Source organism: Muntiacus reevesi, chromosome 1, assembly GCF_963930625.1.
Source record: "Muntiacus reevesi chromosome 1, mMunRee1.1, whole genome shotgun sequence".
Lineage (NCBI taxonomy): Eukaryota > Metazoa > Chordata > Mammalia > Artiodactyla > Cervidae > Muntiacus > Muntiacus reevesi.
Genome location: NC_089249.1, coordinates 70548939 through 70576531, shown reverse-complemented (window position 1 = coordinate 70576531; position 27593 = coordinate 70548939). Strand labels below are relative to the sequence as shown.

The following is a 27593-nucleotide window of genomic DNA, read 5'->3' as shown; positions in this document are numbered from 1 at the left end:
CTAGTTATAATGATTTAAAATTCTTGGTCTGAAACTGCAATTACTTTTTCACCAACCTAATAGAAGGAAGAAACCTGAGAAGTATTATAGGAAGTGAAAGTGAGAGTTTCCAGGAGACACTACCTCTCTCATTGCAAAGGAGGGGCCGGACTGCACTCTGTATTCACCAGGGAGGTATTCTGGAACTGGGTAAGGACTTAAACTCTTCACCCACGTTAAGACTATTAAAAAAAAAAAAAAAAGTTGAGTTGGTTTTTTAAAGAGAACGAAGAGAATTCCCTTGGAGAGAGCTTTCCTGAGGTCTGCCCTTCCTCTGGAGCAGGGAGTGCCTGCATTTCCCCTTAAGGCTAAGGGAAGACAGCTTGAAATGGGCCAGTTGGGACACTTAATCTGTGTTCCTTGTAGTTCGGGGGTCACAGTGGACCAGTGACTGACTCCCACCTAGGAGACCTAGAGAGGAAAGATGGGCTAGCTAGCTACTACTTTTCAGAAGAGCGAAGATTACTTAGTTGGAGGCCAACCTGCACTCCCAGGCTTGGTCAGAATAAATAACAAGTAAAAATTTTCTATGGGTCAGATTTAGCTATACATGGGGTCATCTTAAGTTTGATCTAGATGGCCATTTTAGAGGAACAGAGGTTTCAGCAGTATGCCCCTGGAAGGATCACTAGAATCCTCGGGGTTAGGGAAAGGGTGGACAACCAGCCAGAATAAAGATGCTTCAAGTTCTTACGAGGAGAAGACAACAAGACATCCCTATCAAAGGAGGAGGAGGCTCTTCAAAGGACCCACAGAAGTGCCTGAGAGAGAGAGAGAATTTTAAACGCCTCCCAAGAGAGCTGGACCACCATGACTTTACCAGCCAAGTCATAACTTCCCTGCCCTGCTTGTTCCGTCCTCTCTCTCCTGTTCAACTCTGGACCAGTTAGCCACCGGGGCGGGGGGGGGGGGGGGGGGGGTGGGCTGGGTGGGGGTGGGGTGGGTTTGATCACCACCTCCCCAAGAGCAGGATTCTGGTCTCCAACAGACTGAAGCAGCTACCTGAGGTGGAGTTCAACGTGTTGATTAAAACTGAATCTGTGTTTGTTTATTTAAGGTGACCACAGGACTTTTTATTACCTAAGAGTTCCCAGAGGAGTCAAAGGACCTGCCCAGATTTTCATATGGGAGCAAGAAAAGACAAGGCTCACCACCACCACCCCACCCCCAGCAAATACGGGGATATTCGTGCCCCCAAATACAGGGGTATTGGTAGGAACAATAAAGGTGCTGGATGACTACAGCCCTGAAGCACCGTGTTCAGCTTGACAGTCACAAGGACATTATCAAAGTAAGATTCATCTGTCAGGGTGGGCTTGACAGATCTGTGGGAGAGAAGCCAATAACACTGGTATGGGGCATTTGCAATATGCTGCCTCGGGGTGGTGAGGCTGGAGGAGGCACAGTTTTCTTGCAAAAAAAAAGTTGAACCTGGATCTAATCAAGCCTTCAGATCTACCTTCCAGTTTAAAGGAAACAGAAGGGAGAGAGGAATAAATTAAATGATAGCTGAAGGAAGCCATCAGATAAGCCCAGAAAGTGATGTTCTGCAGAAAACCCAACATGGTTTTTCTCTGCAAATCAAGGCATGAAAGAAAGAGGGCAGGACAGGATGAAAGTATTCAACTGGAGTTTAGTTAATAGTAACATAGCGATATTGGTTTGCTAGTTTTGACAAATACTGTGATTACATAAGATATTAATATTAGGGGAAACAAGGTGAAGACTATTTGGAAACTCTCAGTACTAACTTTGCAACTTTTTTGTAACTCTTAAATTATTCTAAAATGTAAAATTTATGTGTGAGAGAGAATTAAGATGTAAAACTATAAACTCAAAGTGTACATTGATTCAGTTCAGTTCAGTCACTCAGTCATATCTGACTCTTTGCGACCCCATGAACCACAGCACACCAGGCCTCCCTGTCCATCACCAACTCCCGGAGTCCACCCAAACCCATGTCCATTGAGTCAGTGATGCCATCCAACCATCTCATCCTCTGTTGTCCTCTTCTCCTCCTGCCCCCAGTTCCTCCTAGCATCAGGGTCTTTTCAAATGAGTCAGCTCTTTGCATCAGGTGGCCAAAGTATTGGAGTTTCAGCTTCAGCATCAGTCCCTCCAATGAACACCCAGGACTGATATCCTTCAGGATGGACTGGTTGGATCTCCTTGCAGTCCAAGGGACTCTCAAGAGTCTTCTCCAACACCACAGTTCAAAAGCATCAATTTTTTGGTGCTCAGCTTTCCTTATATTCCATCTCTCACATCCACACATGACTGCTGGAAAAACCATACTTTTGAATAGACAGACTTTGTTGGTAAAGTAATGTCTCTGCTTTTAAATATGCTGTCTAGGTTGGTCATAACTTTTCTTCCAAGGAGCAAGCGTCTTTTAATTGCATGGCTGCAGTCACCATCTACAGTGATTTTGGAGCCCCAAAAAATAAAGTCTGACACTGTTTCCACTGTTTCCCCATCTATTTGCCATCAAGGGATGGGACCGGGAGCCATAATCTTAGTTTTCTGAATGTTGAGCTTTAAGCCAACTTTTTCACTCTCCTCTTTCACTTTCATCCAGAGGCTGTTTAGTTCTTCACTTTCTGCAATAAGGGTGGTGTCATCTGCATATCTGAGGTTATTGATATTTCTGCTGGCAATCTTAATTCCAGCTTGTGCTTCTTCCAAACCAGCGTTTCTCATGATGAACTCTGCATATAAGTTAAATAAGCAGGGTGACAGTATACAACCTTGACGTACTCCTTTCCCTATTTGGAACCAGTCTGTTGTTCCATGTCCAGTTCTAACTGTTGCTTCCTGACCTGCATACAGGTTTCTCAAGAGGCAGGTCAGGTGGTCTGGTATTTCAGAATTTTCCACAGTTTATTGTGATCCACAGAGTCAAAGTCTTTGGCATAGTCAAGAAAGCAGAAATAAATGTTTTTCAGGAACTCTCTTGCTTTTTCGATGATCCAGTGGATGTTGGCAATTTGATCTCTGGTTCCTCTGTCTTTTATAAAACCAACATGAACATCTGGAAGTTCATGGTTCACATATTGCTGAAGCCTGGCTTGGAAAATTTTGAGCATTACTTTACTAGTATGTGAGATGAGTGCAATCATGCGGTAGTTGGAACATTCTTTGGCATTGCCTTTCTTTGGGGTTAGAATGAAACTGACATTTTCCAGTCCTGTGGCCACTGCTGAGTTTTCCAAATTTTCTGGCATATTGAGTGCAGCACTTTCACAGCATCATCTTTCAGGATTTGAAATAGCTCCACTGGAATTCCATTACCTCCACTAGCTTTGTTCACAGTGATACTTCCTAAGGCCCACTTGACTTCACATTCCAGGATGTCTGGCTCTAGGTGAGTAATCACACCATCATGATTATCTGGGTTGTGAAGATCTTTTTTGTACAGTTCTTCTGTGTGTTCTTGCCACCTCTTCTTAATATCTTCTGCTTCTCTTAGGTCCCTACCATTTCTGTCCTTTATTGAGCCCACCTTTGCATGAAATGTTCCCTTGGTATCTCTAAGTTTCTTGACGACATCTCTAGTCTTTCCTATTCTATTGTTTTCCTCTATTTCTTTGCACTAATCACTGAGGAAGGCTTTCTTATCTCTCCTTGCTATTCTTTGGAACTCTGCATTCAAATGGGAATATCTTTCCTTTTCCGCTTTGCTTTTCACTTCTCTTCTTTTCACAGCTCTTTGTAAGGCCTCCTCAGACAGCCATTTTGCTTTTTTACATTTCTTTTTCTTGGGGATGGTCTTGATCCATGTCTCCTGTACAATGTCACGAACCTCCGTCCATAGTTCATCAGGCATTCTATCGTATCAGATCTATTTCTCACTTCCACTGTATAGTCATGAAGGATTTGATTTAGGTCATACCCGAATGGTCTAGTGGTTTTCCCCACTTTCTTCAATTTAAGTCTGAATTTTGCAATAAGGAGTTCGTGATCTGAGCCACAGTCAGCTCCCAGTCTTGTTTTTGCTGACTGTAGAGAGCTTCTCCGTCTTTGGCTGCAAAGAATATAATCAATCTGATTTTGGTGTTGACCATCTGGTGATGTCCATGTGTAGAGTCTTCTCTTGTGTTATTGGAAGAGGGTGTTTGCTATGACCAGTGTGTTCTCTTGGCCGAACTCTATTAGCCTTTGCCCTGCTTCATTCTGTACTCCCAGGCCAAATTTGTTTCTTGATTTCCTACTTTTGCATTCCAGTCCCCTATAATGAAAAGGACATCTTTGAGGGTTCTTTTCATAGCACCGTTCAACTTCAGCTTCTTCAGCATTACTGGTTGGAGCATAGACTTGGATTACCGTGATACTGAATGGTTTGCCTTGGAAATGAACAGAGATCATTCTGTCGTTTTTGAGATTGCATCCAAGTACTGCATTTCAGACTCTTGTTGACCATGATGGCTACTCTATTTCTTCTAAGGGATTCCTGCCCACAGTAGTAGGTATAATGGTCATCTGAGTTAAATTCACCCATTTCAGTCCATCTTAGTTTGCTGATTCCTAGAATGTGATGTTCATTCACTCTTGCCATATCCTGTTTGACCAATTCCAATTTGCCTTGATTCATGGACCTAACATTCCAGGTTCCTATGCAATATTGCTCTTTACAGCATCGGACCTTGCTTCCATCACCAGTCCCATCCACAACTAGGTGTTGTTTTTGCTTTGCCTCATCCCTTCATTCTTTCTGGAGTTATTTCTCCACTGATCTCCAGTAGCATATCGGGCACCTACCGACCTGGGGAGTTCCTCTTTCAGTATCCTATCTTTTTGCCCTTTCATACTGTTCATAGGGTTCTCAAGGCAAGAATACTGTAGTTGTTTGCCATTCCCTTCTCCAGTGGACCACATTCTGTCAGACCTCTCCACCATGACCCGTCCGTCTTGGGTAACCCTACATGGCATGGCTTAGTTTCAATGAGTTAGACAGGCGGTGATCCTGTGATCAGATTGGCTAGTTTTCTGTGATTATGGTTTTAGTGTGTCTGCCCTCTGATGCCCTCTCGCAACACCTACCATCTTACTTGGGTTTCTCTTACCTTGGACATGGGGTGTCTCTTCACGGCTGTTCCAGCAAAGTGCAGCTGCTGCTCCTGACCTCGGACGTGGGGTTGCTTCTCTTGCCTGCCACCCCTGACCCTGGACGTGGTGTAGCTCCGCTCCTGCGCCGTCACAGCCAACACTCCTGCGACATTGATTGATTTGATTCAAAGGTCCAAACGTACAAGACACAACTGGGGAAATTGAATGAGAGTTGGTTTTAATGATTTTAAGAAATCATTGTTAGCCTTGTTACATTGAGGTTATGTAGGAAAATGTCCTTCTTTTGAAATAGGCCTACTGAAGTAAGTTTGGGTAAAATGTTATGATGTCCTTGAAATATTTTAGGCAAATTTTTTTTAAAGTTGAAGCAAATATAATGAACTATTGATAATTATTATATACTTGATGTTGGGGCTATGGGGGTTCATTACACTTTCCTATGTATTTTCCTGGCTGAAAATTGTCAGTCACAGTAAAAGCACAATAAAGTCACAATAAAAGCTATTGTGTGCAAAAAAAAAAAAAAAAAGCTATTGTGTGCCATTTTTGCCTTGTGCTTTGGGTGTTATTTCATTACATCCCCAAACAGCCAATAAAAGACAGACCCATTACTGAGGGCTCAGAGAAGTTCAGTGTTTTTTCCCAAGATCACACAGCCAGAACAAGGCAGAGCAGATATTTGTCCACAAACACCCACCATCTCCCAAAAGTGCCTCAGGTGGAAGAAAAGTATCTTGGAGGGGCGGCAAAGTTCAGAAAGGAGCCTGAAAAGTATATGCCAGAGACCAGCAGGCCATCGGGGAGGTCGAGAGGAGAAGTTGGCTTAGGAAATCTGCATGAGGACTTTGGCTAGTGTTTTCCACTCACTTTAATTGCACTGCCTTGTTCTAATCTTCCATGAATCCGGCCTCCTTCTAGGTAGTGTGTGATCCTTTTCTGAGGTCATATGAATGCCACGTTGGGGAATCAGAGCTCAGACCGAGGTCTTGGAGGCAGTTTCCTCCAGCAGACATCCCTATCCCTTGGTGATTTGTTGGTATTCTTTAGTCTCTAAGTTGTGTCCGAGGCTTTGTGATCCCAAGGACTGTGGCCTGCCAGGCTCCTCCATCCATGGGATTTCCCAGGCCAGAATACTGGAAAGGGTTGCCATTTCCTTCTCCAGGGAACCTTCCCACCCACCCAGGGATCAAACTCGTGTCTCCTGCATTGAAAGGTGGATTCTTTACCACTTATCCACCAGGGAAGCCCTCCCTTGGTGAGAGCACGAAAAAGGGCTGCACGCCATAACCCAGTTGTGTTCAGGCGTGTGAGCATATCATGTGGCCACAGAATAAATGTGCTCATTGCCCAGGGGCTGGGCTGGTGGGCGCTCTGGTGGCCTCAGCGGGAGCCTGGAGATTAATTGCTGTGGGCTGGTGCTGTTGAGAGGGGCTGCTGCAGGGCTTTTGCTGGTCCTGTGGTCTGCCGTCAGCCTCTAGAGGTCTGCATGCTCAGTCCTGCTGTCTTCTGCTTCTGTCCAAATGTCCCCACATCACAGAGACTTTCTCTAACCTCCCCACACAAGAAGCCACTCCCTCTCTTCCTCCTGGTTTCTCTATATTCTTTCCCTGCTTTATTTTTATTGCCACCCATCATAACACACATAAATACATTCCTTTTCTCTCCTCCACTTCAGAATATAAGATTCCTGAGCTCAGGCACTTTGACTTGGTCACTCAGGTTCCCCAGTGGGGGCTCCGTGAATATTTGTTGAATGAATACATGTAAACATGAACAGATGAATGCAAAAATAATGTATAGATTGTTAGTCATATTTTTCTCCACTTTTGAAAATGATACTGTTGGAAAATACTTTAATAGGAAAACAAAAGTAAATCTGTTTTCCCATCAGTATCAAGCAATTAAAATGCTCCAGGTTAATAATTCAAAAAAACCCCACATGTATCCACATGTTCATTGCAGCTCTATTTACAATAGCCACGACATGGAAGCAACCTAGACGTCCATTGACAGATGAATAGATAAAGAAGTTGTGGTACATATACACAATGGAGTATTACTCAGCCATAAAAAGGAATGAATGTGAGTCAGTTGAACTGAAGTGGATAAACTTAGTGCCCATTATGCAGAAAAACAAATGTCATATATTAATGCATATATGTAGGATCTAGAAAAATGGTACTGATGAACCTATTTGCAGGGCAGGAATAGAGATTCAGACAGAACAGACTTGTGGATACAGTGAGGGTGGTGGGGAGAGAGGGTAGAGAGAGGAGTAGCATTGAAACATATGTTACCAGATGTAAAACAGACAGCTAGTGGAAAGTTGCCGTATAACACAGGGAGCTCAGCCTGGTGCTCTGTGACCACCTAGAGGGGCGGGCGGGGGGCGGGGGTGGGCTGGGTGCGAGGGAGGCCCAGGAGGGAGGGGACAGATGCACACCTAGGGCGGATTCACGCTGCTGATGGGAGAAACCAACACCACGTTGTAAAGCAATTATCCTCCAATTATAAATAAGTTTTTAAAAAATGCCCCAGGTTAGGTGAGGGATTCCAAAGCTCAGAGAAGGCTTGGCAAATCCGAGAGCTGGAAGATCCCCCTTCCTTTCACAGGTGAGGGGAAGGCCAGGAGGGTCGGTACCTACCTGGCTGTTTCTCCACCTCTTCAACTTTCTGAAAAACTCCTTCTCTAATTCTTCATGTTTGTGAAACTCAGTCCCGCGATGAGAAAGCTGCTTGGAGAAGTCCTGGGTGTGCTCAGGGGAACTGTTTCCGACCACCCAGCTTCAGGCCTGAGGTCACCCCTTCCGCTGCTTCCTCCTTCCGGCGTGTGGGAGGTACCTGGGGAGCAGATCCTCACCTGGCCTGAGTGGGCATTTCAACTGGGCAAGTAGATCGCCCAGACAGGCTGCAGCTGGCATCCCCAGGGGCTGTTTCTCCCAGCAGGGGGAGTTCCCTGACAGAGGGGCCGGGAGGAGCTCAGGGGAGCCAGGGCAGGAAAACTGATGCTCGGGTAAGGAGCCACATGAGTGACCGTGTTGGAGCCTGATCCCAGAGTCACCAAGGAGGTGGGCAGCTGCCCTTCCTGCCTGCTGACCAGCCCTATCCGGGGCCCGTGGATCCAGGCCTCGGATGGTTACTCCTTTGGCGTAGGCGATACGGCTGCCTGGTCCTTGCTCTGCCGCTCCAGCCTTTAGGCTCCTCAGCCCAGGCTCTGGCTTTTCAGGGAACACGGCTCATGTCCTAGGACCCCTACACCTGCACCTCTGAGCCAGGCCTCCCAGAACTAATTATTTTCCATAGCAGCAGGGGCCCTTCCTCATCCCTGACCACATCCTGCTGATCCCCATTGCTTGTTCCTAAGGCTTATCCCTGAAGGCCAGTCTGCCCTGGAAAGTTGAAGTCTGAGACCTTCCTTTCTTGACATGGCAGGGCAACCCAACCCTCAGGAGGCTGATGCAGAGACCTGAGGGGTGGGCAGATTCGGAGGTCCTGGCCTCGTCTGGATCAGCAAAGCGCGAAGGCTGTGGTTCAGGCACAGACAGGAGAGGGGCCGCAACCAGCACTGGGCTCTGGGCCACCCAGCAGTGCGGTCCCCGGAGGGCTGGGTGCACCCGAGGTGACAAGCCCTCGTCTGGGAGTCTGGTGAGCATGTGAGCACGCTCAGTCGTGTCTGATTTCTGCGACCCCATGGACTGGGGTAGCCCACCAGGTTTCGCTGTCCATGGGATTTCCCAGGCAAGAATTCTGGAGTGGGTTGCCATTTCCTCCTCCAGGGCATCTTCCTGACCCAGGGATCAAACCTGCGTCTCCTACATCTCCTACGTTGGCAGGCAGCTTCTTTACCACTGAGCCACCTGGGAAGCAGATGGATGGGTATGGGGTGAGGGGTGGTGGATGGCTGGCTGGATAGACAGATGGATGGATAAACATTTCCATAAGATGTGAGCTCCCCACCAGTGACTCTCCTGGTGGCTTACCCCATTCCCTCAGAGCAGCCCAACCTGGGGCTCATGCTGACTCTGCTATGGTTTCCAACCGGGACCTGGCAGAAGGGCCAGAGTCTAGGCAGGAAAAGCTTCTCTCTCCTCTAGCTGGGCAAGGCCTCTGCACGTGGGCAACTCTACCCCCATTTTCGTCCATCAAAGTCTTTTTGAACCCCGGACACACCGTGTCCGGCTTGTAAGCCCTGCTGCTGCCTCCAAGCCAGATAGGCACTGGCATCTGTTCGGGAGAATTTGACCCAAACAGCCCCAAGACAAAGTGAAGTCATTTGGATTTTCGTTATTTAGAATGGTCTAAGTGGAGGAAGCTGCTATCGGGGTGGGGGTGGAAGCCACCCACTGTGCAGAGAGGGGATGACTGGGCGTTGGGGGGACGAGGCGGTGAGGTGTCTGTGCTCTAGGACTCAGCAGGCAGCAGCTGCTCCCTCCATGGGGTTGGAGGTAGAGATGGTGCAGGGTGGGGACAGTGTGGTGACCTGACTGCCTCCCCACATCATTCTTGGGTTCTGCCTACCACCCACAACCTCGGGAGAAAGATGTCCCTCCAAGGCCAGGTCAAACAGAGCCACAGCCAGGCCCCAAGCCTCCTTGGAAAGGGGGACACTCAAGAGCACCCCGTCTCTGTAACTGCCTGCGGTGCTGCTCCCAGGGTCTGTGGCTCCACCCCTCTGATGGTGTCTGGGAAGGGCTGCCTGGCACGGTCTGGGGTGGGTGGCTGGGGCTGGCGGCGATGGAGGACCGCCTGGAGGACCAGGCCGCGCTGACACTGAAGTTGGCCCGCTCCGTGATCACCTCGGCCGGCATCTGGTTGTCACTGGGCTTCTCTCTGCCCAGGCTTCTGTCTCCTGATTTGTGTCACGTGGAGGAAAGGGCTTGCTTGTGGGCAGCAGGCACTTACACGTGTGCATGGGGAGGGATGGCAGGTCTACCCAGCTCCCTCAGGGGCCTTGTTTCAGAAGAAGGCCTTTCCTCTGGTGGGGAAGCTGGGAAGGAAGGCTGGCTGAGTGTGAATGTTCAGGATCGGCGGAGGAGAGGACTGTGGGAAAGGGGGAAATTGATTGTTTGTAAGCTTCTTAAGAAGTACAGGGTGAAGGTCACACTCAGCTTTATATTTGCAATGGTGCCAACCACCAGACTACAAGGAGGAAGACTAAGGAATGAACAGGTTCCTACATCTTGGGCAATGACTAGAAAAAAAGCCGAACAGATCAAGGAAGCTGGTGTGACAGTGGAAGAGCCGGGGAGGGATCAATGCCACAAAGCAAGTGCCACGGGGGTAAGCTCTTTCCAAATTTCACCCCCCAACCCTGCAACGGAGCCCCACATTGGGAGGGGAAGGAGCTGCCTGGGGGCAGCTCAGCATGAGGATGGTTCTGTGAAACATAGACTCATTGCCTTCTGGGGGAGGCATATAATCCCGTCAGACATAGCTGCGCTAAAGAAAAACGCATTTGCGGTGATTTTTAATTTCTTCTTTATTTAAAAAAAAAAAAAGCAATTTTTTCTGTTTGTTTGTTTTTTTTTTTTTCAAAAACTTCTCCAATACATAAAACAATTTTCCCGCCCCTTAGCACTTCTTTCTTGCCTCCTTCACTCCTGCTCCTGGTGCCATCTGCCTGCAAGACCCTGATGACAAAACCTTCTCAGATGGAGATCAGGAAGCTGGAGGGGGTCGAGGGTTTGAAGGAAGGTGGTTACTGGTCGAAAGGAGAAGTTGATTTGCACAAAAATATAAACCATGGAAGGTGAGACCAGCACATACATGAATGGATCGATCTACAATCCACATAGAAAAAATAGACCCAAACTGTCATTTTACATTTGCAATATTATACAAAATAATATATATTTTTTAAACAACACATGCACACACACGCACACGCACACGCACACACACACACAAGGTGCCAGCAGCCCCTCTGAACTTCCGCTTGTGGGGACAGGGGTGTCAGTAGGCAAAGATGACGTGGTAGGTGACCTGGTGGCCATTGTCCCAGGCATAGAGCAGGCGGTCCTTGGGGTTGTAGTCTATCTGGGTGGTGTAGGAGTACTCATTCTCAAACAGCAGCCTGGGGACGATCTGGGTGTTGGTGTGGGTGTCGAAGGCGTAGGAGATGTTGGCGTTGCGCTGGTTGTAGCTGTCCACAGCATACAGCACCCCGCAGATGACAAAGCAGTTGCCGTAGAAATTCCTCCGGAGCCCCGTGCGCCACGTGGTCTCCTTCTGCGTGCTCAGGTCCATGGCGTTGAGCTTGCTCAGGACGATGACCTCCTGGCTGAAGCCCTCGTCGTCCAGGGCCGGGTAGATGAGCCACAGCCCATTCTCGTCCACAGCAAAGTCCACGTCCGAGTGGCCCTGCCACCGCCAGGGTGTGGCCTCCTCGTAGGCTACGTCGTGGAGCATGGCCCAGGCAGCCACGTAGCGCTGCTTCAGGTCGTACTTGATGATGTTGCGGGTGAAGGCCCGGTTGTAGTAGAAGGCGCCGTTGTACACCACGTGGCCTGTGCCAATCCAGCTGTAGGGGAGCTTGTAGGAGTTGCTCCAGCGACCTGCGGGCGGTGAGAAGGCAGGAGGCTTCAGGGCGAGGGTGCAGTGACACCCGCCAGGCGGGGGGAGGGGGGGCAGCCCAAAGGGAGGGGTGCGCCACGGGCCTGGGGCCTGGAGCCCTGGGTTTGTGTCTTGGCTCTGCCACTTCCTACTTCTGTGAGGCGCCCTCATCTGTCATTTATAAATGACAATTCCCACTCTCCTCACTGAGCTACTTCAAGGATCCAGATGCTAACACACATGAACATGGTTTGTAAACAGTCAAGGACCACGGGAAAGGGAAGATGTATCACTGCTGTCTTCTGGACCAGACTTCAGGTTGTCCCATGTCTCAGGGGCTGGAAGATGAAAGGGGGCATGGGAGAGGGACATCCTATTGCTAGAAGTTCCTTTAACCATCAGAAGAAGCTTCTGCCCTTCTTCTCCACTGTCTCCACCATGGGTGATCTGGTCATGATTAAAACAGAGGACAGTGGAGAAGGAAGACCCTCCCTTGAGTTGGACCTGTAGCACGTACCTTGTTTGAAGTTCTCCAGGTTCCGGAACTCTACCAGGGTGTTGCCATAGTAATAATTGGTTACATAAATCCGCTCATCTTTGGCCAGGGGGTCCTTCATCCAGGCCCCCTCATTCCGCCCATATGTGTTTTGTGTAGTCGGCCCTGTGATGGTGGAGAGGGTATCCTTGCACCTTCCTGATGGAAGAGAGGTGGATGGAGGGGTTAGGATGATCAAAGAATGCCCCACCCCTAAGACCCTTGCTGGCTGCCCCTCCTGGAGTCTGACCTCCTCCACAGGCTTCTATAGGCCTGTGTGACAGCAGATGTTTGCTCCCCTGCTCTTCCTCTCATCTATCGAAGCAGCGCTCGGTCACTCAGTTGTGTCCAACCCTTTGGGACCCCATGGCCCACCAGGCTCCTCTGTCCATGGAATTCTTCAGGCAAGGATACTGGAGGGGGTGCCAGCTCTGACACCAGATTTTCCCGACCCAGGGATCGAACCTGCATCTCTCTGTCTCCTGCATTGGCAGGCAGGGTCTTTACCACTAGCGCCACCTGGGAAGCCCCGTATTCATCCTATAGTCTACTCTTATGGAGCCGTCTACTGCCACCATCCTGTTCACACTCATGCCACCACGCTTTGCTCCTGCTAACCTCTTCTCAGTCCTACGAACTCATCCCTCAGGGATCTAAGCTCCCATGTGCTTTTCTGACACCACTTTCTCCTTTGAAAAACCATTCTATCGCCCTATTGGATTCCATCCTGCTCCCACAGTATCGTGAATGCACCTCTCTTACAGGACATGTCATCCTCTGTTTTGACAATGCCTGTGCATCTCTCTCCTGATTCAATGCCCATCCCCACCTCAACCATAAACCCCAGGGGGTAGGGGCTGTGGCTCCCTTTGTGTCCTTGGGCCTCAGACACAGTGTCTGACAGGCCATAGGCACTGAGCAGATGCTCTGAAACTCGGATGAATACACGGCAGCATGAGAAAGGTGACCAGAGGAGAGGGCTCTGCATGACCAGGAACATAGAGCTTCACCAGTTACTGGGCTGCCCAAAGGAGGTTGGCCCAGACCAGCAGTAGAGACCAGCCCTGACTGTGCAGGGGATGTCATGTCCTGAGCCCCACCTGCTGGATCCTAGAGAGCTGTCCTCAAGCCTACGCCCCTGTGAGCAGGGTGCCAGGACCCCATTCTGGGAACTGGAGAGGCCTGGGACCAAGTTCCCACATAAGGAGCTTGTTCTGGGCTGTAGGAGCCTCCTTCAAAGGTCAGGTCTGCTTTAATAGGACAGGCATTCTGCCACGCCCTCCTGGGTGACCCCATGAGACGTCCTCAAAGACCGCTAGGATCACGTGTGTGTGTGTGCGCACGTGCATTCGTGTGCATGTGTGTGTGCATGTGCGTGCGCGTTTGTGCATGTGCATGTGTGCGCGCGTGTGCGTGTGTGCATGTGTGTGCACGTGTGTGCGTGCATGTGCGTGCGTGTGAGTGCGTGTGTGCATGTGTGCATGCGTGTGTGCGTGCGTGCGTGCATGTGTGCACGCATGTGTGTGTGCGCATGCGCAGTTGCTCAGTCGTGTTCCACTCTTTACGATCCCACAGACTGTAGCCCGCCAGGCTCCTCTGTCCGTGGGATTTTCCAGGCAAGAATACTGCAGTGAGTTGCTGTTTCCTACTCCAGGGGATCTTCGTGCCCAAGGGATCAGAACCCCATCTCTTGCATCTCCTGCATTGGCAGGTGGATTCTCTACCACTGTGCCCCATTCTCTACCACTGGGAAGCCCCATAGCCATGCTGGGTTGTAAATCAAATCGAAAGCCTGCCTGCATGCTTACTATGCAGTATTATTATATTGAACATGGCCCCGAACGATACTAAAATAACATGTGACCGCTTACTGAGAGCATGTATTTTTGCTCTTTGCTCTTTTTGTCTCTGCACTAATGGGTTATGAAGGAGATGGGAAGAGAGGGCAGTGGGAAAAGCAGATTAATCCAGCTTTTACAACTTCCTCCTCTCTGGCGGCTTAGATGGTAAGAATCAGCCTACAGTATAGAAGACCCGGGTTTGATCCCTGGGCCAGGAAGATCCCCTGGAGAAGGGAATGGCTACCCACTCCAGTATTCTTATCAGGAGAATTCCATGGACAGAGAAACCTGGTGAGCTACAGTCCATGGGGTCGCAAAGAGTCAGACATGAATGAGCAGCTAACACTTTGACTTCACACTCTTCCTCCTCCTGGCAGCTGGGACCAGCAGAATACCCCCTCCCTCACCTGCCATCAACACTGGCTCACGGACAGGCAACAGCGATGAGAGGAATCTGCCCCTGACACTCACACAGGTCCAAAGAGCAAGAGCCCTCGGTTCAGATTCAGGGCTCTCTAAACTCCAGGCCACCCCTGTTTCCAAACTATTTCAATCTGTTCCATCCCTCCTGCTCCCCCATTAGTGGTCTGAGCTGGCAGGACGGGGCAGGCGCTGTGCCCTTGGCCCCGAGCCTGGGGCAGCCAGGCGTCTGAAAGCAGGATAAACATTGTTTCCCAGGCAGGCCCCGCAGTTGGGTGCAATTGGCAGGGTTCAGGCATCTCTGTGTGGGGTTTATTAGGTCCTGATCTGACAGAGAGGGGAAGGTTTCGGTCTCTGTAAGACAAACAGCACAGCCTACCAGCCAAAGCCTCATTCCCCCACAACTGAGCTCATCTGCTCGAGACAATAAAACAGGAGAATCTCGCTGAGCCTGGGCAGCAGAGGGCTGATGGAAAATATCTCATTCCCTGGCGCTGAGTGGGACCCTGGCGGCCAGCGGAGCAGCTGTGCTTCCTTAGAACTAAGGTGAGCCCTAGCGTGCCATGCCCGGAGAGAGGCATTTTTACTTGCCCCCTTCCCCTGGAAAAGCCCAGTGAGGACCCAACCCCCTGCATCAGAGGCAGACTCCAGCCAAGACTCAGAGCCTCACAAGCGGCCGTGAGAGGCCAGGGGTTTCTGTCAGGGTCGCTATGGCTATGCCACCTTCCTGCCCAGACGTGGAAACTGCAGATGAGCTCTTGGAAGCTGGGACTCGTCTAAGCGTCAATGCACTGCATTGCCCCAGGCAGCTTCCAAACCCCTACAGGGTTCTGTCTCAGCACTAAGGCTCTGCAGTGATAGGACCTTAATGTGAAGCTAGAGAACGTGTCCCCACTTTGCAGCCAGAGGCCTGGCATTGCTCTTGGTCCTGCTACTGACCCCCAAGGTCTGTGTTCCACCTGAAAAGTCACAGAGCTTTCATTTCTTCCACAGAAAAACAAGCAAAATATATGCCCTCCCTACATCATGAGCATGCTTGGAGAATGGTATGGCAGGTTGAGTATTGTCTTCCAAAGGTATCCAACTTCTAATCCTGGAACCTGTGAACGGGACTATATACGGCAAAAGAGAGCTTGCTGACGTGATTACATCAGGGATGCTGTGATGGAGGGTGGCCAGGGGACGGGGGAGACTAGCCTGTATTATTCAGGGGCATCCTAATCACAGTCATAAGTAACCTCATTAATAGGGAGGCAGAGGGAGATTTGACTGCATAAGAGGAGGCAACCTGATGATGGAAGCACAGTAAGGATGAGGAGGTGGCCCCAAGCCAAGGGACGCTGGCAGCCACTGAGGCTAGAAAAGGCAAGGACTCGACCATCCCTTGGAGCCTCAGGAAGCAACCAGTCTCCTGACAGCTTGATTTTAGCCCTGTAAGACTCATTTCAGCCTTCTAGTCTCCAGAACATTCGAGAATAAGTTTCTTTTGTTTAAGCCATTAAGTTTGTGGTAATTTGTTACAGGAGGCATAGGGAACTAAAACAGATGGAGTCTGCTTCTGGAGTCAAGCATCTCTATTTCTGTAGGAAGAAGGGAGTCTCAGCTTATTCCTTCCAAGTCCTGACACCCAGGACCTCAGGATGTATCACCATATGCCCTCAGATAGAGCAAATGCCAGCAACACACAGTGGGGTCCAGCACAGGCAGAGAAAGAGTGATAAGTATGTGTGGTCTGAGAGCATGTGAAGACAGGTTCAAGGGAGGTCAGGAAACCATGAGCCCAGGCCCATCACTATGGCCTGAGAGTCTGGGGCCGTTCAGATGCTCCCACCCTTGGCAGCAAACTGTCGGCCTTGGAGAGAAGAAGCCATGTGTTTATTCCTTCTCGAGGGTAATGAGAGAAAGAAGGGAGAGAGTTCAAAGGCACTGTGGAGAAAAGCGAATGCTTCTGCCTGCAGCTCAGAAGTTTTCCCCCAAAGTATGGTGACAGGGAACATTTCCTAAGCTGTCTCTATGTACTAACTCATCTCATCATCAATGGTCTTGGGAGGCAGCTGGCCCTGCTTCAAAGGTTCCCAGGGTCTGTAGGGACTTTTCCTCTCATCAAGCTGCTCAATCTTGCCATCCAACAAAAAGAAGTCAGCAAACAAAAGGCCCCCCTGCCTCTAGGGGTCCCAGTCATGTGGCCGGCCTCCCCGACAGGGTGGAGCAGCCCCGACACACTCCTCCACCCCTCACCAGGTGGCTGCCACTGGGGATGCCCTCTGGTCCTTTCATCCTAGCCAAGCCTGTCCTGTGAGCCAGCCACCACCCCCCTCACACACTCGGTAATCCTACCCCCCTTCCTGGTTCCCACTCACCGCCCAGGTCAGGCTGGCTTTGGCTGGTTCTCTTTTCTGCCCACGATGCACAAGTTATCTCTCAGAGCCCCAGTTCCAGCCCCTCATCTTCTTCTTTTTATTCCTGTATTCCCCAGGCACACTTGGCTCTCACTCAGCCCAGACTTTGTTACCGAGCACCAGGTAGCCACCCCCTTATGAGACACTTCCCTCCTGAGTGTCCTCCTGATTCCTCAAACTTAATAGATTCAAAAAGGAATTCATTTGCTTCCATTCACAGCCTGTTCCTCCTGTACTTCCTGTCCAGGAGAAAGGCATAGCGCACCATTCACCAAGCCGGGAATCTTGGGTCTCCCTGCTGTCCACCTCTCCTCCACACACGGCCCCATTGGTCACCGTCTCCCACCTCTTCACTTCTCAGTTCTTCCACTCCACCTCTGTGCTTAGCTTAGACCTCACTGTCCCTTGCCTGGATCACTCCAGTTACACTGGTGGTTTCTATGGCTCATCTCTAACCCCTTCTAACCCGTCCACCCCCTGCCTCCAGAAGTTCTGAGCTGCTTCTCTGCTTAAACCCTTAACTCACCATCACCAGCTGCTGGAGGGAGCCCTAGGTCCTATCCCAGCACATCAGCCCCTCCTTCAATGCCATCATTTCTTGCCATCTCCCCTCAATCAGAGTTCTCAGACTCAAATGCCTCTAGGGGCCAGGTGCGATGGAAATGGGTGAAGCAGGCTGAGTATGAGACGATGAGTAACAACAGAGACCAGGGTGGACTGGAAGAGCAGCTGACCTAAAGGCATTCAAGTTTAAGGCTGACAAGACGTCTTGGGGTGCATTTGGCCCTTGGGTTGCCAGCTCTGAGATCTCTTGCCCATACTTAACTGCTCATACTCCCCATGGGCGCCATGCCTGGAGGTAGCTTCATGGACATGTGAACCGGGCAATCACCTTTTTAAAGCTTTGCTATTGCCATCTTGTAATTCTTAATCATTTTAGTTTGGATTTTTATTTTATAGTTAGAATCTAATAGGACAATGAGCCAAGGCAGGTGTGTTGTCCCTGTGACTGAGTGGGCGGGGCATCACGGCCCCAGAGGCCACACTTGCCATTCTAAACAGAACTCTGAATGCAGAAAGAAGGCAGCAGTATTCTGAGAACCATGAATTACCAAGTAATCCCATTATATTCTTTCTTACTTGTGTTATTTCCTTGCAGTAGACAATAACTCACGCTGAAAATGTTATAGAAGAGGGAAAGATAGGGCAACTCACAGTTCCTTTTCGGTTAGTCTTCCTTATTCAGGAAGCCAAATGTAGGGAGTGGGGATAGAAGGTGAGCATATTAAGAAGAGAAACAGATGAGTTTGTTTTGCGCAGCATTTGCACTGGTCTGCTAAGAACAAAATACGCAGGAACATAGAAGCCATGAAAAACAAACTGCATCATCTTGGTGGACTCCACACAGGAGATAAATGATCTTATCTTTGCATTGAAAACTGGAGTGCACAATATAAACATGAATGATAAAATTCACGCCAGTTATTTAAGTTTTTTAAAAAACATTTCTTTACTTACAATAGCATGAAGTGGCAAAGAAGAAAACCAAGTGAAAGAGAGAGACAGAGAGATCAGAGAAGAAAGGAAACAGCTTTATATTCACTATTTTCAATGGCACTTTCTATCTTGCTTTTTGAACTGGGACTCCATGTTTTCATTTTGCAGTGGGCTCAACAAAATGTATAGTCAGCCCTAACTAAAATGGTTCACTGCTGGGGCTCTCGTTGATTCTGGTCCTTCTGAGTGCACGCCACCTTCCTTCCTGGCTGGTTTTGCCTCATCCCTCAAGACAGCTAGGTCAACTTCTCTTTCCAGAAGAGAGTCCCTCTGACCACAAAGCACTCTATGCATCTGCTCACCACCCTGAGTTGAAATTGGGTTTGCCTGGTGGCTCCATGGTAAAGAATTTACCTGCCAATTCAGGAGCCATAGGAGTTGTGGGTTCGATCCCTGGTTCGGGAAGATCGCCTGGAGGAGGAAATGGCAACTCACTCCAGTATTCTTGCCTGGAGAACCCCTTGGACAGAAGAGCCTGGCGGTCTACAGTCCATGGGGTCGCAGAGTCAGACATGAATGAACGGCTGAACGCCACCCACCACCTGAATTGAAACTGTGTTTCTGGGTCTCATAGACGAGCTTGTGCACAACCCCAGGTCAGGGACCCTGCCTCACCTGCTTTTGTAGGCCCAGCACCTACAGCGCCTGCACATCGTCAGCACCCAGCACTGTCCTTCAGCGCGGTACTGACAAATGCGAACGTTGCTCCTCTGCCTAGAACCGTCTCTAACACCTTTAGATGTAAGTCCTGCTGTCTTACCCCCTTCATCATCAGGCCCTCCCCCTTATGTCTCCCGGTCTGTGCCAGCGCCGTGGGTGCCCTCCACACCCCTGCAGAGGCTCACGCTGTCAGCTCTGCCCTCGTGGCCACACCTGGAGATGGAGCTCCACAGTCAGAATCAGATACAGCCTCCCCTGGACCACATACCTTGCCGCTTGCCAGACCTGTCCACTCTAGTCCCTGCAGCCCCTGCCGGTGACACCTCCGTGGGAGTGACCAGAGTGCAGTCCGTTTCCCAGCCAGTGCAGCGGAGGGCCGAGTGAATTAGGAGTGGCCAGTATCCCTGCAGGCAGGCGCAGACTCCTCCCTATCCATTTACAGGGAGCCGCTCCACTTTATATTTGTGATCCATTTACAGCTCCACTTTATATAAAATATATTAAAATATATATATAGATAGATAAAATATATAAAATATAAGCTCCACTTTATATTTGTGTTTCTAGGGCCAGCGGCCTCTGCATCCTGACCGAGGCTCCTTGTGGTTTCGGGGGCCTGATCAGCACAGTGAGAGCAGGGTGTGTCCGTGGAGCTGGGCCAGCCAAGGTGCCTGTCACGTGACTCCGGGCCGCCGATGGGACAGTCCTCGGTACCGAGTCTGGGCGCTGTGGAGGCTCTGGCCGGCACTTGCCCATGTCGGCACCACCTCCCTCAGGCCATCTCGGGCCCACAGCCAGCGTGGCTGGCCAGGCCTCGGGGGTTGTCACGGTCATTTACTTTGTGGAAGAGGCAGTCTTCATGGGATCCCGTTTCTAGGTTCAGCCATGAGGCAGGCTCTCTGGTATTGCTGTCATCCTGATTGTCCTCTTTGCGTCTCCCTACTCTGCCCCAAACCAGCCTCTCCTACAACACGCATGGTGGTCCGTAAGGTCTGGGACTCTGCAAAGCCTTGGCCATGGGGCACCAGTGTTCTTGTCCTCTATGGCAGCCTGACCAGCGCTCCCCACGCCACCAAGGCTGGTGACCCTCCCTTCCCTCCTGGAGTCCAGTTCCCAGCACTGACTGTGTTTTTCCTCTCTTGTCCTAGAGCAACTATGCTTTGGCCAAAAGTTAATTCTGTTTGTTTTTGGAATATTTCTGAGAGTTTTACAATCCCCCTGGGGAAACTGGTGGACATTTTAGGGCATCACAAAACCAGGTTTGGAAACCACAGGATAGGATGTTCCTTCTAAAAGCAGCCCCATTTAAAACCATTCAAACAGCTGAAACTCAAAATTGCCAGGTTCATTAAACAGCAAACAACCTTTCACAGGTAGCAAGTCAGTGGCATGTGTTGGTTTCATACAAATGATTTTTATTTAAGTGAAGGCTACATATAGTCTTACTTGGCCAGGCACAGGCAGGCAGGAAGTGTGCTGAGAAGGTTCCAGAGAAGAAATCCCATCCACACTAACAGCAGCCTGAGAGAAGCATGTGGCAGCAATGCGTGATTGAAAATGATTCCTGAGAAAACCTGCCAAGACTCCACATTGCCTTCTCTCTGTGCCACCCCCTCTTTTCACCCCTTGGCATTTGAAGAAACACTTATATCTGTGTCCATGTCCCTGTGTTTTTTTCTGCAGTAGATACAAGGGGCAAGAATCCCAGATCTTCTGAAAAAAATCCTACAGGCCAGTCTTTAGGCAGAAGCTTACATCCTCTGTGTAAGACAGATGGATAAAGAAGATGTGGTCCATATACACAATGGAATAATACTCAGCTGTTAAAAAGAATGAAATAATGCCATTTGCAGCAACGTGGACGGACCTAGAGTTTATCATAGTAAGTCAAATAAGTCAGAGAAAGGCACATATAGAAATCTAAAAAAAAATTTATGCAAATGAACTACTTACAAAACAGAAATAGAGTCACAGAGAATGAATTTATAATCATCAGGGGAAAGGTTGAGGGGAAGGGACAGGGAGTTTGGGACATTTATACACTGCTGTATTTAAAGCAGATAACTAACAAGGACCTACTGCACAGTACAGGGAACTCTGCTCAGCATTGTGTAATAACCTAACAGGAAAAGAATTTGAATAAGAATTGGCATCGACACATGTATAACTGAATCACTGTACAGCACACCTGAAGCTAACATAGCATTGTTAATCAACTATGTTCCAACATAAAATAAAATTTAAAAAAAGAACCCCAGCTCTTTTGAAAAATCCCACAGGCCAGTCTTTAAGCAGAAGCTGACATCCTCTGTTGTATAGTCGCTCAGCTGTGTCCGACTCTTTTGCAACCCCACGGTCTGCCAGGCTCCTCTGTCCATGGCAGTCCCCAGGCAAGAATACTGGAGTGGGTTGCCATTTCCTTCCCCAGGGGATCTTCCCAACCCAGGAACTGTCTCCTGTATCTCCTGCATTGGCAAGCGGGTTCTTTACCACTGAGCCACCAGGGAAGCCCCTCTGTGACAATGTTATTCTGGGCAAACAGAACACTGAACAACAATCCCATCTCCTGCTCCTACTGCCAGGACACGGGGTTTTTCTTGTCTGGCCATCGGCATCTCAGCCAGGCTAACGAGGGGAGGCAGAGTCCTGAGACCTGAGAACTACAGAAAGATGCCCCTCGGAAAAGTGCGCTGGTGGCGACACCCAGGGCAGGCAGGTGGGTTGTGAAGACGGTGAGCTCAATGGCTGAAAGTGAAAGTGTTAGTCGCTTAGTCGTGTCTGACTCTGCAACCCTATGGACTGTGGCCCACCAGGCTCCTCTGTCCGTGGAATTCTCCAGGCAAGGATACTGGAGTGGGTAGCCATTCCCTTCTCCAGAGGATCTTCCCAACCCAGGGATTGAACTCAGGTCTCCTGCATTACAGGCAGATTCTTTACTATCTGAGCCTCCAGGGAAGACCCTCTCCTACTGGCTGGGAAGTCACCAAGGGAAGAGTCTCCCAGCGGGGCAAACACCATCCCTGAGGACATACAAGGTGTGTGGACCTACCTGTAGCCTGTACTCCACCCATCTGTGAAGCGATAGTGGTGGGCAGCTGGCTAAGTTTCTGGAGGAACTGTCCCTGTCACCTGAGTGGTAGAGGTATGGGGCCCTGGGGAGTGTACTCCCGTGGCAGTGGGGAGATGGGGTGCTGGGCTCAGGGTCTGTGGGCCTGTGAGCAAGGTCAAGTCTGCCCAGAGCCAGTGTGGAAGTGGACCCTTTGCTTGGACCTTGGGGCATTCTGCAGAAATTGAGCAAGACCCACAGCTTCAGAACTGATGATTCTCCATGCGGTGAGAAATGGATCTTCTACTCTGGGGTGACTTTGCTCCCACCCTGACAGTGAAAGAGACAAAAAGAAAAATATTCTTTCCTCCCACTCCAACCTCTGTGGCTCAAGAACTGTCTTCTTGCTTCGCTTTCTCCTGGCCAAAGTTCATGAGATTTTGCCCTGGGGTCTATATGACTGGCTATTTCCTTGTTATTACTCTGGAATTTTTTTTTCACCCAATAAGAATTCCTTGCTATATCATGGCCTGATACACTTACTACAGGATATAACTGAGCTGAGCTACAAGGGAAGCCCAAGAATTCTGGAGAGGGTGGCCTATCCCTTCTCCAGCGGATCTTCCTGACCCAAGAATCAAACCAGGGTCTCCTGCATTGCAGGCAGATTCTTTACCCACTGAGCTATCAGGGATTCCCAATTGAGGAAAGAATCTTTAGTAAATTTCTAATTTCTGAGACCCGCAGAAGGGCAGAGATTTGGCCAAGGTCACATAGCTCTCCGCAGCGGAGACTAGGCTATAACTGGGTGTCTGGCTGCTGGCACCTTATTCTGAGGAGGAACTGGGAAAGAGGCTGCCAAGGGGGCTGAAAATGGGAAGAGGGGAAAGAAAGGTATAAGGCAAATCGCATCTCTGCCAACTCAAGTATATTTTTAATGAAATTATGATTCAATAGTGTTATTTTTCAATCAGTGTTGATGGTGACTTAATGAATGTTTAAGTCTTTGAAAAAGCCATCTGTGGCCAAGTCCCACTTCCTTTCCCAGCTGCACCCCCCCTCCCCGCCCCCAGAAACACACACACACACACTTTCCCGTTTCACTGTTCTCAGAGTCATCTTACGGCCATGGAGCTCCCAGGCACAGAGCAGGGCTATAGCCTCTGTTTCTGGAACACACCCTGTTCATTTAGACCTACCCAGTCAGAAGTCTTTCCTTTTCCACTTAGCACACTCCTGTTCATCCTTCAAAACTCAGCTCAAAGGATACCTTCTTAGAAAAGCTTTCCCAACCTTCTTAGCTGCCAGGCCACTCTGCGATTCCCTCTCCCCCTGTCTCTCCACTCCTCTGTTATATCACTTATCACACAATGCCATGATGTTCCCATGCTTTCTAAGGCCAGGGGCTAATGAGATTTGTTCCCAGGGGCTCACTATTTCCCTGTTCCCCCCTTTAATATTCTGGAATCCCCCCGCCTACACACACACAAGAATCTCTTGTTAGTTCATGGCCTGGTAAACATATTGCAGAAAACGTAGTCGTCACTAAGTAACCAAATATCCAACACCCATCACAAAGCCTAGTACACTAGCATTGGACAAATGTTTATAAAACTTACTAATGAAGCTGAGATCTTAGCTCCACTAATTTTATTCTAGAAAGGAGTTTTCCACTCTTATCACTGGCACATTTTGAATACAGACCCTAGATGTTAAAACTGATCATTGCCCAAGGCATAACTCCACTTGGCTTTCTTTATGAAGCGGTTGGAGCCTCTGACTTCCCCCTCTCCTTTCAAGCTATTTTCAGGCACAGTCTTTCACTTGAGCAGGAGACCCAAGCCAGGTAGAAGGAACTCACCTATGACATTGCGTATGTCATCTTCTTCCTCGGGGCTCAGGGTGGGGCCAGCGGGCACTGTGCCCTGCCCGGCAGCAGAATCTTCCCCTGGTGAGTCTGTCCTGACTGGAGGGGGAGGCACTGGGGCTGTGTGCGTCGCCTCCACAAATGCATCCTCAGGAGCCACTGACGGAGGAGCTGAGGCTGGCGGTTGCTGGGTGGCTGTGTGGGCCACGGTGGTAGCTGGTACCTGAGTGAGAGGTGTAGGGACTGCCTCCCCCGTGGGATCTGGAGACACTGAGGTCGTCTGGAGCGGTGTTGAGAACTGTTCGACCGAGGCAGAGACTGTAGGGTCAGGGGCGCTGGGGGCTGAGGTGGAGGCCGGCGGCCGTGCGGAAGGCAGGGCTGTGGTCGGAGCGCCAGCGCTGGTGGTGCCAGCATCAGTTGTCACAGCGGCTCTGTGACTGGTGGCTGCTGGCCTCCGGGTGGTGCTGGTCAGCAGCTGGTTGTGTCTCAGAAGCTGATCTTCAATCAGCAAATCCATTCCGTGCTCACCACTGAAAAATTCGTCTTCTGGGAAGCAAACACAGGTGCATTTGTGACTTGGGCGTCAGGAACATGTGGTATGTGGCAGATTAGTGAGGGTTTCTTTCATCAGCATGTACCCTGATTTATTAGTTTTTATTTTTTAAAAATTAATTAATTTTAATTGAGGGTAATTACTTTACAATATTGTGATGGTTTTTGCCACACATCAACATGAAGCGGCCATAGGACACCCTGATTCAAAGTGGAGCCCAGGTGGGATTCAGGAGAAGAAGGTGAAAGGAGTACAGATGGAAGCATTTCCTGGAGGGTCTCTCTGAATAGTCTGCCTCCACCCACCACCCAGGAACCACAGCCAAGGCCTACGAAACCTGGGAGGAAGTTAGTCATTCGCTCAGTAGGTATCCATGGAGCACGTATAACCACAGCGAGCCCTCACGGAGCTTCTGTCTAGTGGTGGGGACGCCAAACATTAGACAGATTTTCTACCTGAAGGTGTTACGAGGAAAGGTCTGGTAGGGGAAGGGGAGGGAGGCAGTGGGAAACTTGCAGCCATGGACAAAGTGGTCAAGATGAGACCCGGTGGGATGGAGAGATGAGCAGAGGCTCGAGGGAGTGAGGGAGTTAGCCAAGCAGGTGATGGGGGAGGAGTATTCTAGGGAGAAACAGCAGCAGTGCAAAGGCCCTGGGGCCAAAACACATGTGCTGAGGCTGAGGAGCAGTGAGGGGGCAGAGGTCAGAGGGAACGCGGCAGCCAGGCCGTGTAAGGCTCGGCTGCTGGGCTTGGACTTCAGTTTTTATCCGGCGTGAGATGGGGGCGTCTGCAGGGTTTTGAGCAGAAAAGGAATACTAAGGTGGAGTGCTTTCTTAGGGCACAAAGAGGCCTAACCACAAAAAGCATAATTAGTCAACTGGATTTTATCTGCTCATCAAAAAGATCATTAAAGAACTAAAGATACAAGCCATGGGCAGGAATAAAATATTAATATCTGCAATACATGTGACTGACAAAGGATTTGTCCCAGAATATAAAAGCCCCCAAAATCCATTATTTATTCTGACCATGTCGAGAGGCTGTGGGATCTCAGTTTCCCGACAAGGGATTGAACCTGGGCCACAGGAGTGAAAGCCCCGAATCCTAACCACTAGACCACCAGGGAAGTCCCATAAATCAATAAATTAAAACGTTACACAGTTAAAAATGGGCAACTGATTATGCCAGCGACTAGGGGAGCAGAATCTATCAGGAGGCAGCTGAGGGGGACCGGATGGGAGGAACCGGCATAGCGGGGACAGGGGAAGAGCTGGGCCTCCTGGGGTGCTGGGCAGGGACAGAGAAAGAAAAAGCAGGGGCTGGTGGCTGGGAAGAGCCCAGGGACAGGCGTGTAAGGGAAACAAGATACAGAGGAGGTGAAAAGGAGTATCTATTTTCTGTGAAAGAGTAAGAAGGAAAGAGATGAAAGGGTAGGTGCTGGAGTCCCGGTCGGGAAGCCCAGGGTGCCCCGAGAAAGAACAGGCGGGAGAAGCCGCTGTGTGTCTCTGCGTGAGTCATCCCCGCCACACCTCGTGCGCTCATCTGAGGATGGGGAGGACGCTGAGGCCCCTTCGGTGTCGGAGGCGGGTGTGGCTCACGGGAAATGCACCCTCCGCAGAGTCCAAATGGTGACTCCCTCCCCGCCCTGCCTCCGGGGGGCCGCCCTGCTGACCCCAACTCACGATGCTCTTCGATGTCATTCTCCTCCTCGGGGTCCTTGGCTTTGTAGTAGGTGATGCCCCGGATTACGGTGGGCCTGGAGGCTGGCCGGCCCCGCAGGTGGACCTGTCTCTGCAGGGGTCGCTGTGGCTTCACCACCTCTGGTGGAGCCAGTGGCCGCGTCTGCAGGAGCTTGATGGATTTGATCTGTTGGGACACGGTTTCTTCCTGCAGAAACCTCTCTTCATACTGCTCCTCAGAGGGGACACAAGGGAAGGTCAGGCCACTGGTCAGAGAGGCAGGGGTCAGGCAGAGGCAGTGCTGGAGTCAAGGCCACGCTAGTCACAACAGCTAATCCTAAAAGCACTTCCTAAGCCAGGCACTGTTCATCTTCTCGTCAGCACCATGAGGGATGAACCATTCTTAATCATTCCCATTTACAAACTGGGAAATTGAGGCACAGAGAGGTTATGGAAATCGCCCAAGGGCCCACAGCAGGTAAGTGGTAGAGGCAGGATTTGAACCCGGGCTGTCTGACTCTAGACTCTGACTCTAACCTCCATGCTCTACTTCCCAGAAGGTACAGCTGTCCTCTCAGCTCTGGCCTAGAGATGCTGGGGGCCTCAGATCTCATACAGTTGTTTGTAGTGAAATCTGTGTGGTTGGAACATGAAGTGTGTTAGTCATGCAGTCGTGTCTGACTCTTTGTGACCCCATAAACTGTAGCCCGCCAGGCTCTTCTGTCCATGGGATTTTCCAGGCAAGACTACTAGAGCGGGTCGCCATTCCCTTTTCCAGGGGATCTTCCCAACCCAGGGATGGAACCTGGGTCTCCTTCATTGTAGGCAGATTCCTTACCATCTGAGCCACAGGGAATCCTGGCACAAGAAGGCTGAGGGCTAAGATGCACACCTCAGGATAAAGCATGACTGCTTTTACTTGTGTTGTTGGGGAACAAACTGCCCCAAGCCCTCCCTAACACATCCAGAATAAAGTCCAAAGCCCTTGACCTGGCCCTGAGAACTCAAAGTGACTTGACCCAGCTCAGCATTCTCTCTCCTGCTCCACCCCCAGCCTCCCCACCCTTGGTATTCCAGGCACTTGGGTGACTCCTGAACTGCTTGGCTCTCCCGAACTGCTGGGTCTTTGCTCAGATTGTTTTCTCTGTCTGGAAGGTCATTCCCTTCCTCCCATAGAACCACTTATTGAAATCTGCCCACTTTTCAAGGCCTGGCTAAAATCCCAGGACCCCAAGGAAATACTCCCAAAGCTTTTCATTTAGAATTAATCTTTCTTTCCCAATCCTTACTTTGCAGCAGAGACTTCTAAATGACTATCCAAACATCCTGCTTTCTTTTCCTAACTTAATGAGAAACTGGTTTTGTGGGAGTGGTCCTG

General features: G+C 49.9%; 1 protein-coding gene across 3 annotated transcripts in view; it reads right to left on the bottom strand.

Moving 5' to 3' along the window:
* Positions 1-10576: 10576 nt before the first annotated feature.
* The window catches only part of OLFML2B (olfactomedin like 2B), a 44925-nt gene continuing 27908 nt past the window's right edge, over positions 10577-27593 (bottom strand). The window contains exons 5-8 of one of the 3 annotated variants that reach the window (XM_065946730.1): positions 26219-26450; positions 23978-24529; positions 12176-12352; positions 10577-11660 (exon numbers count right to left, since the gene is read on the bottom strand). In XM_065946730.1, coding sequence (XP_065802802.1) covers positions 11059-11660; positions 12176-12352; positions 23978-24529; positions 26219-26450 — 1563 coding nt within the window. In that variant the 3' untranslated portion in view covers positions 10577-11058. The remainder of the gene's footprint in view (positions 11661-12175; positions 12353-23977; positions 24530-26218; positions 26451-27593) is intronic. The other 2 variants (XM_065946738.1, XM_065946746.1) reach the window with 2 other exon arrangements.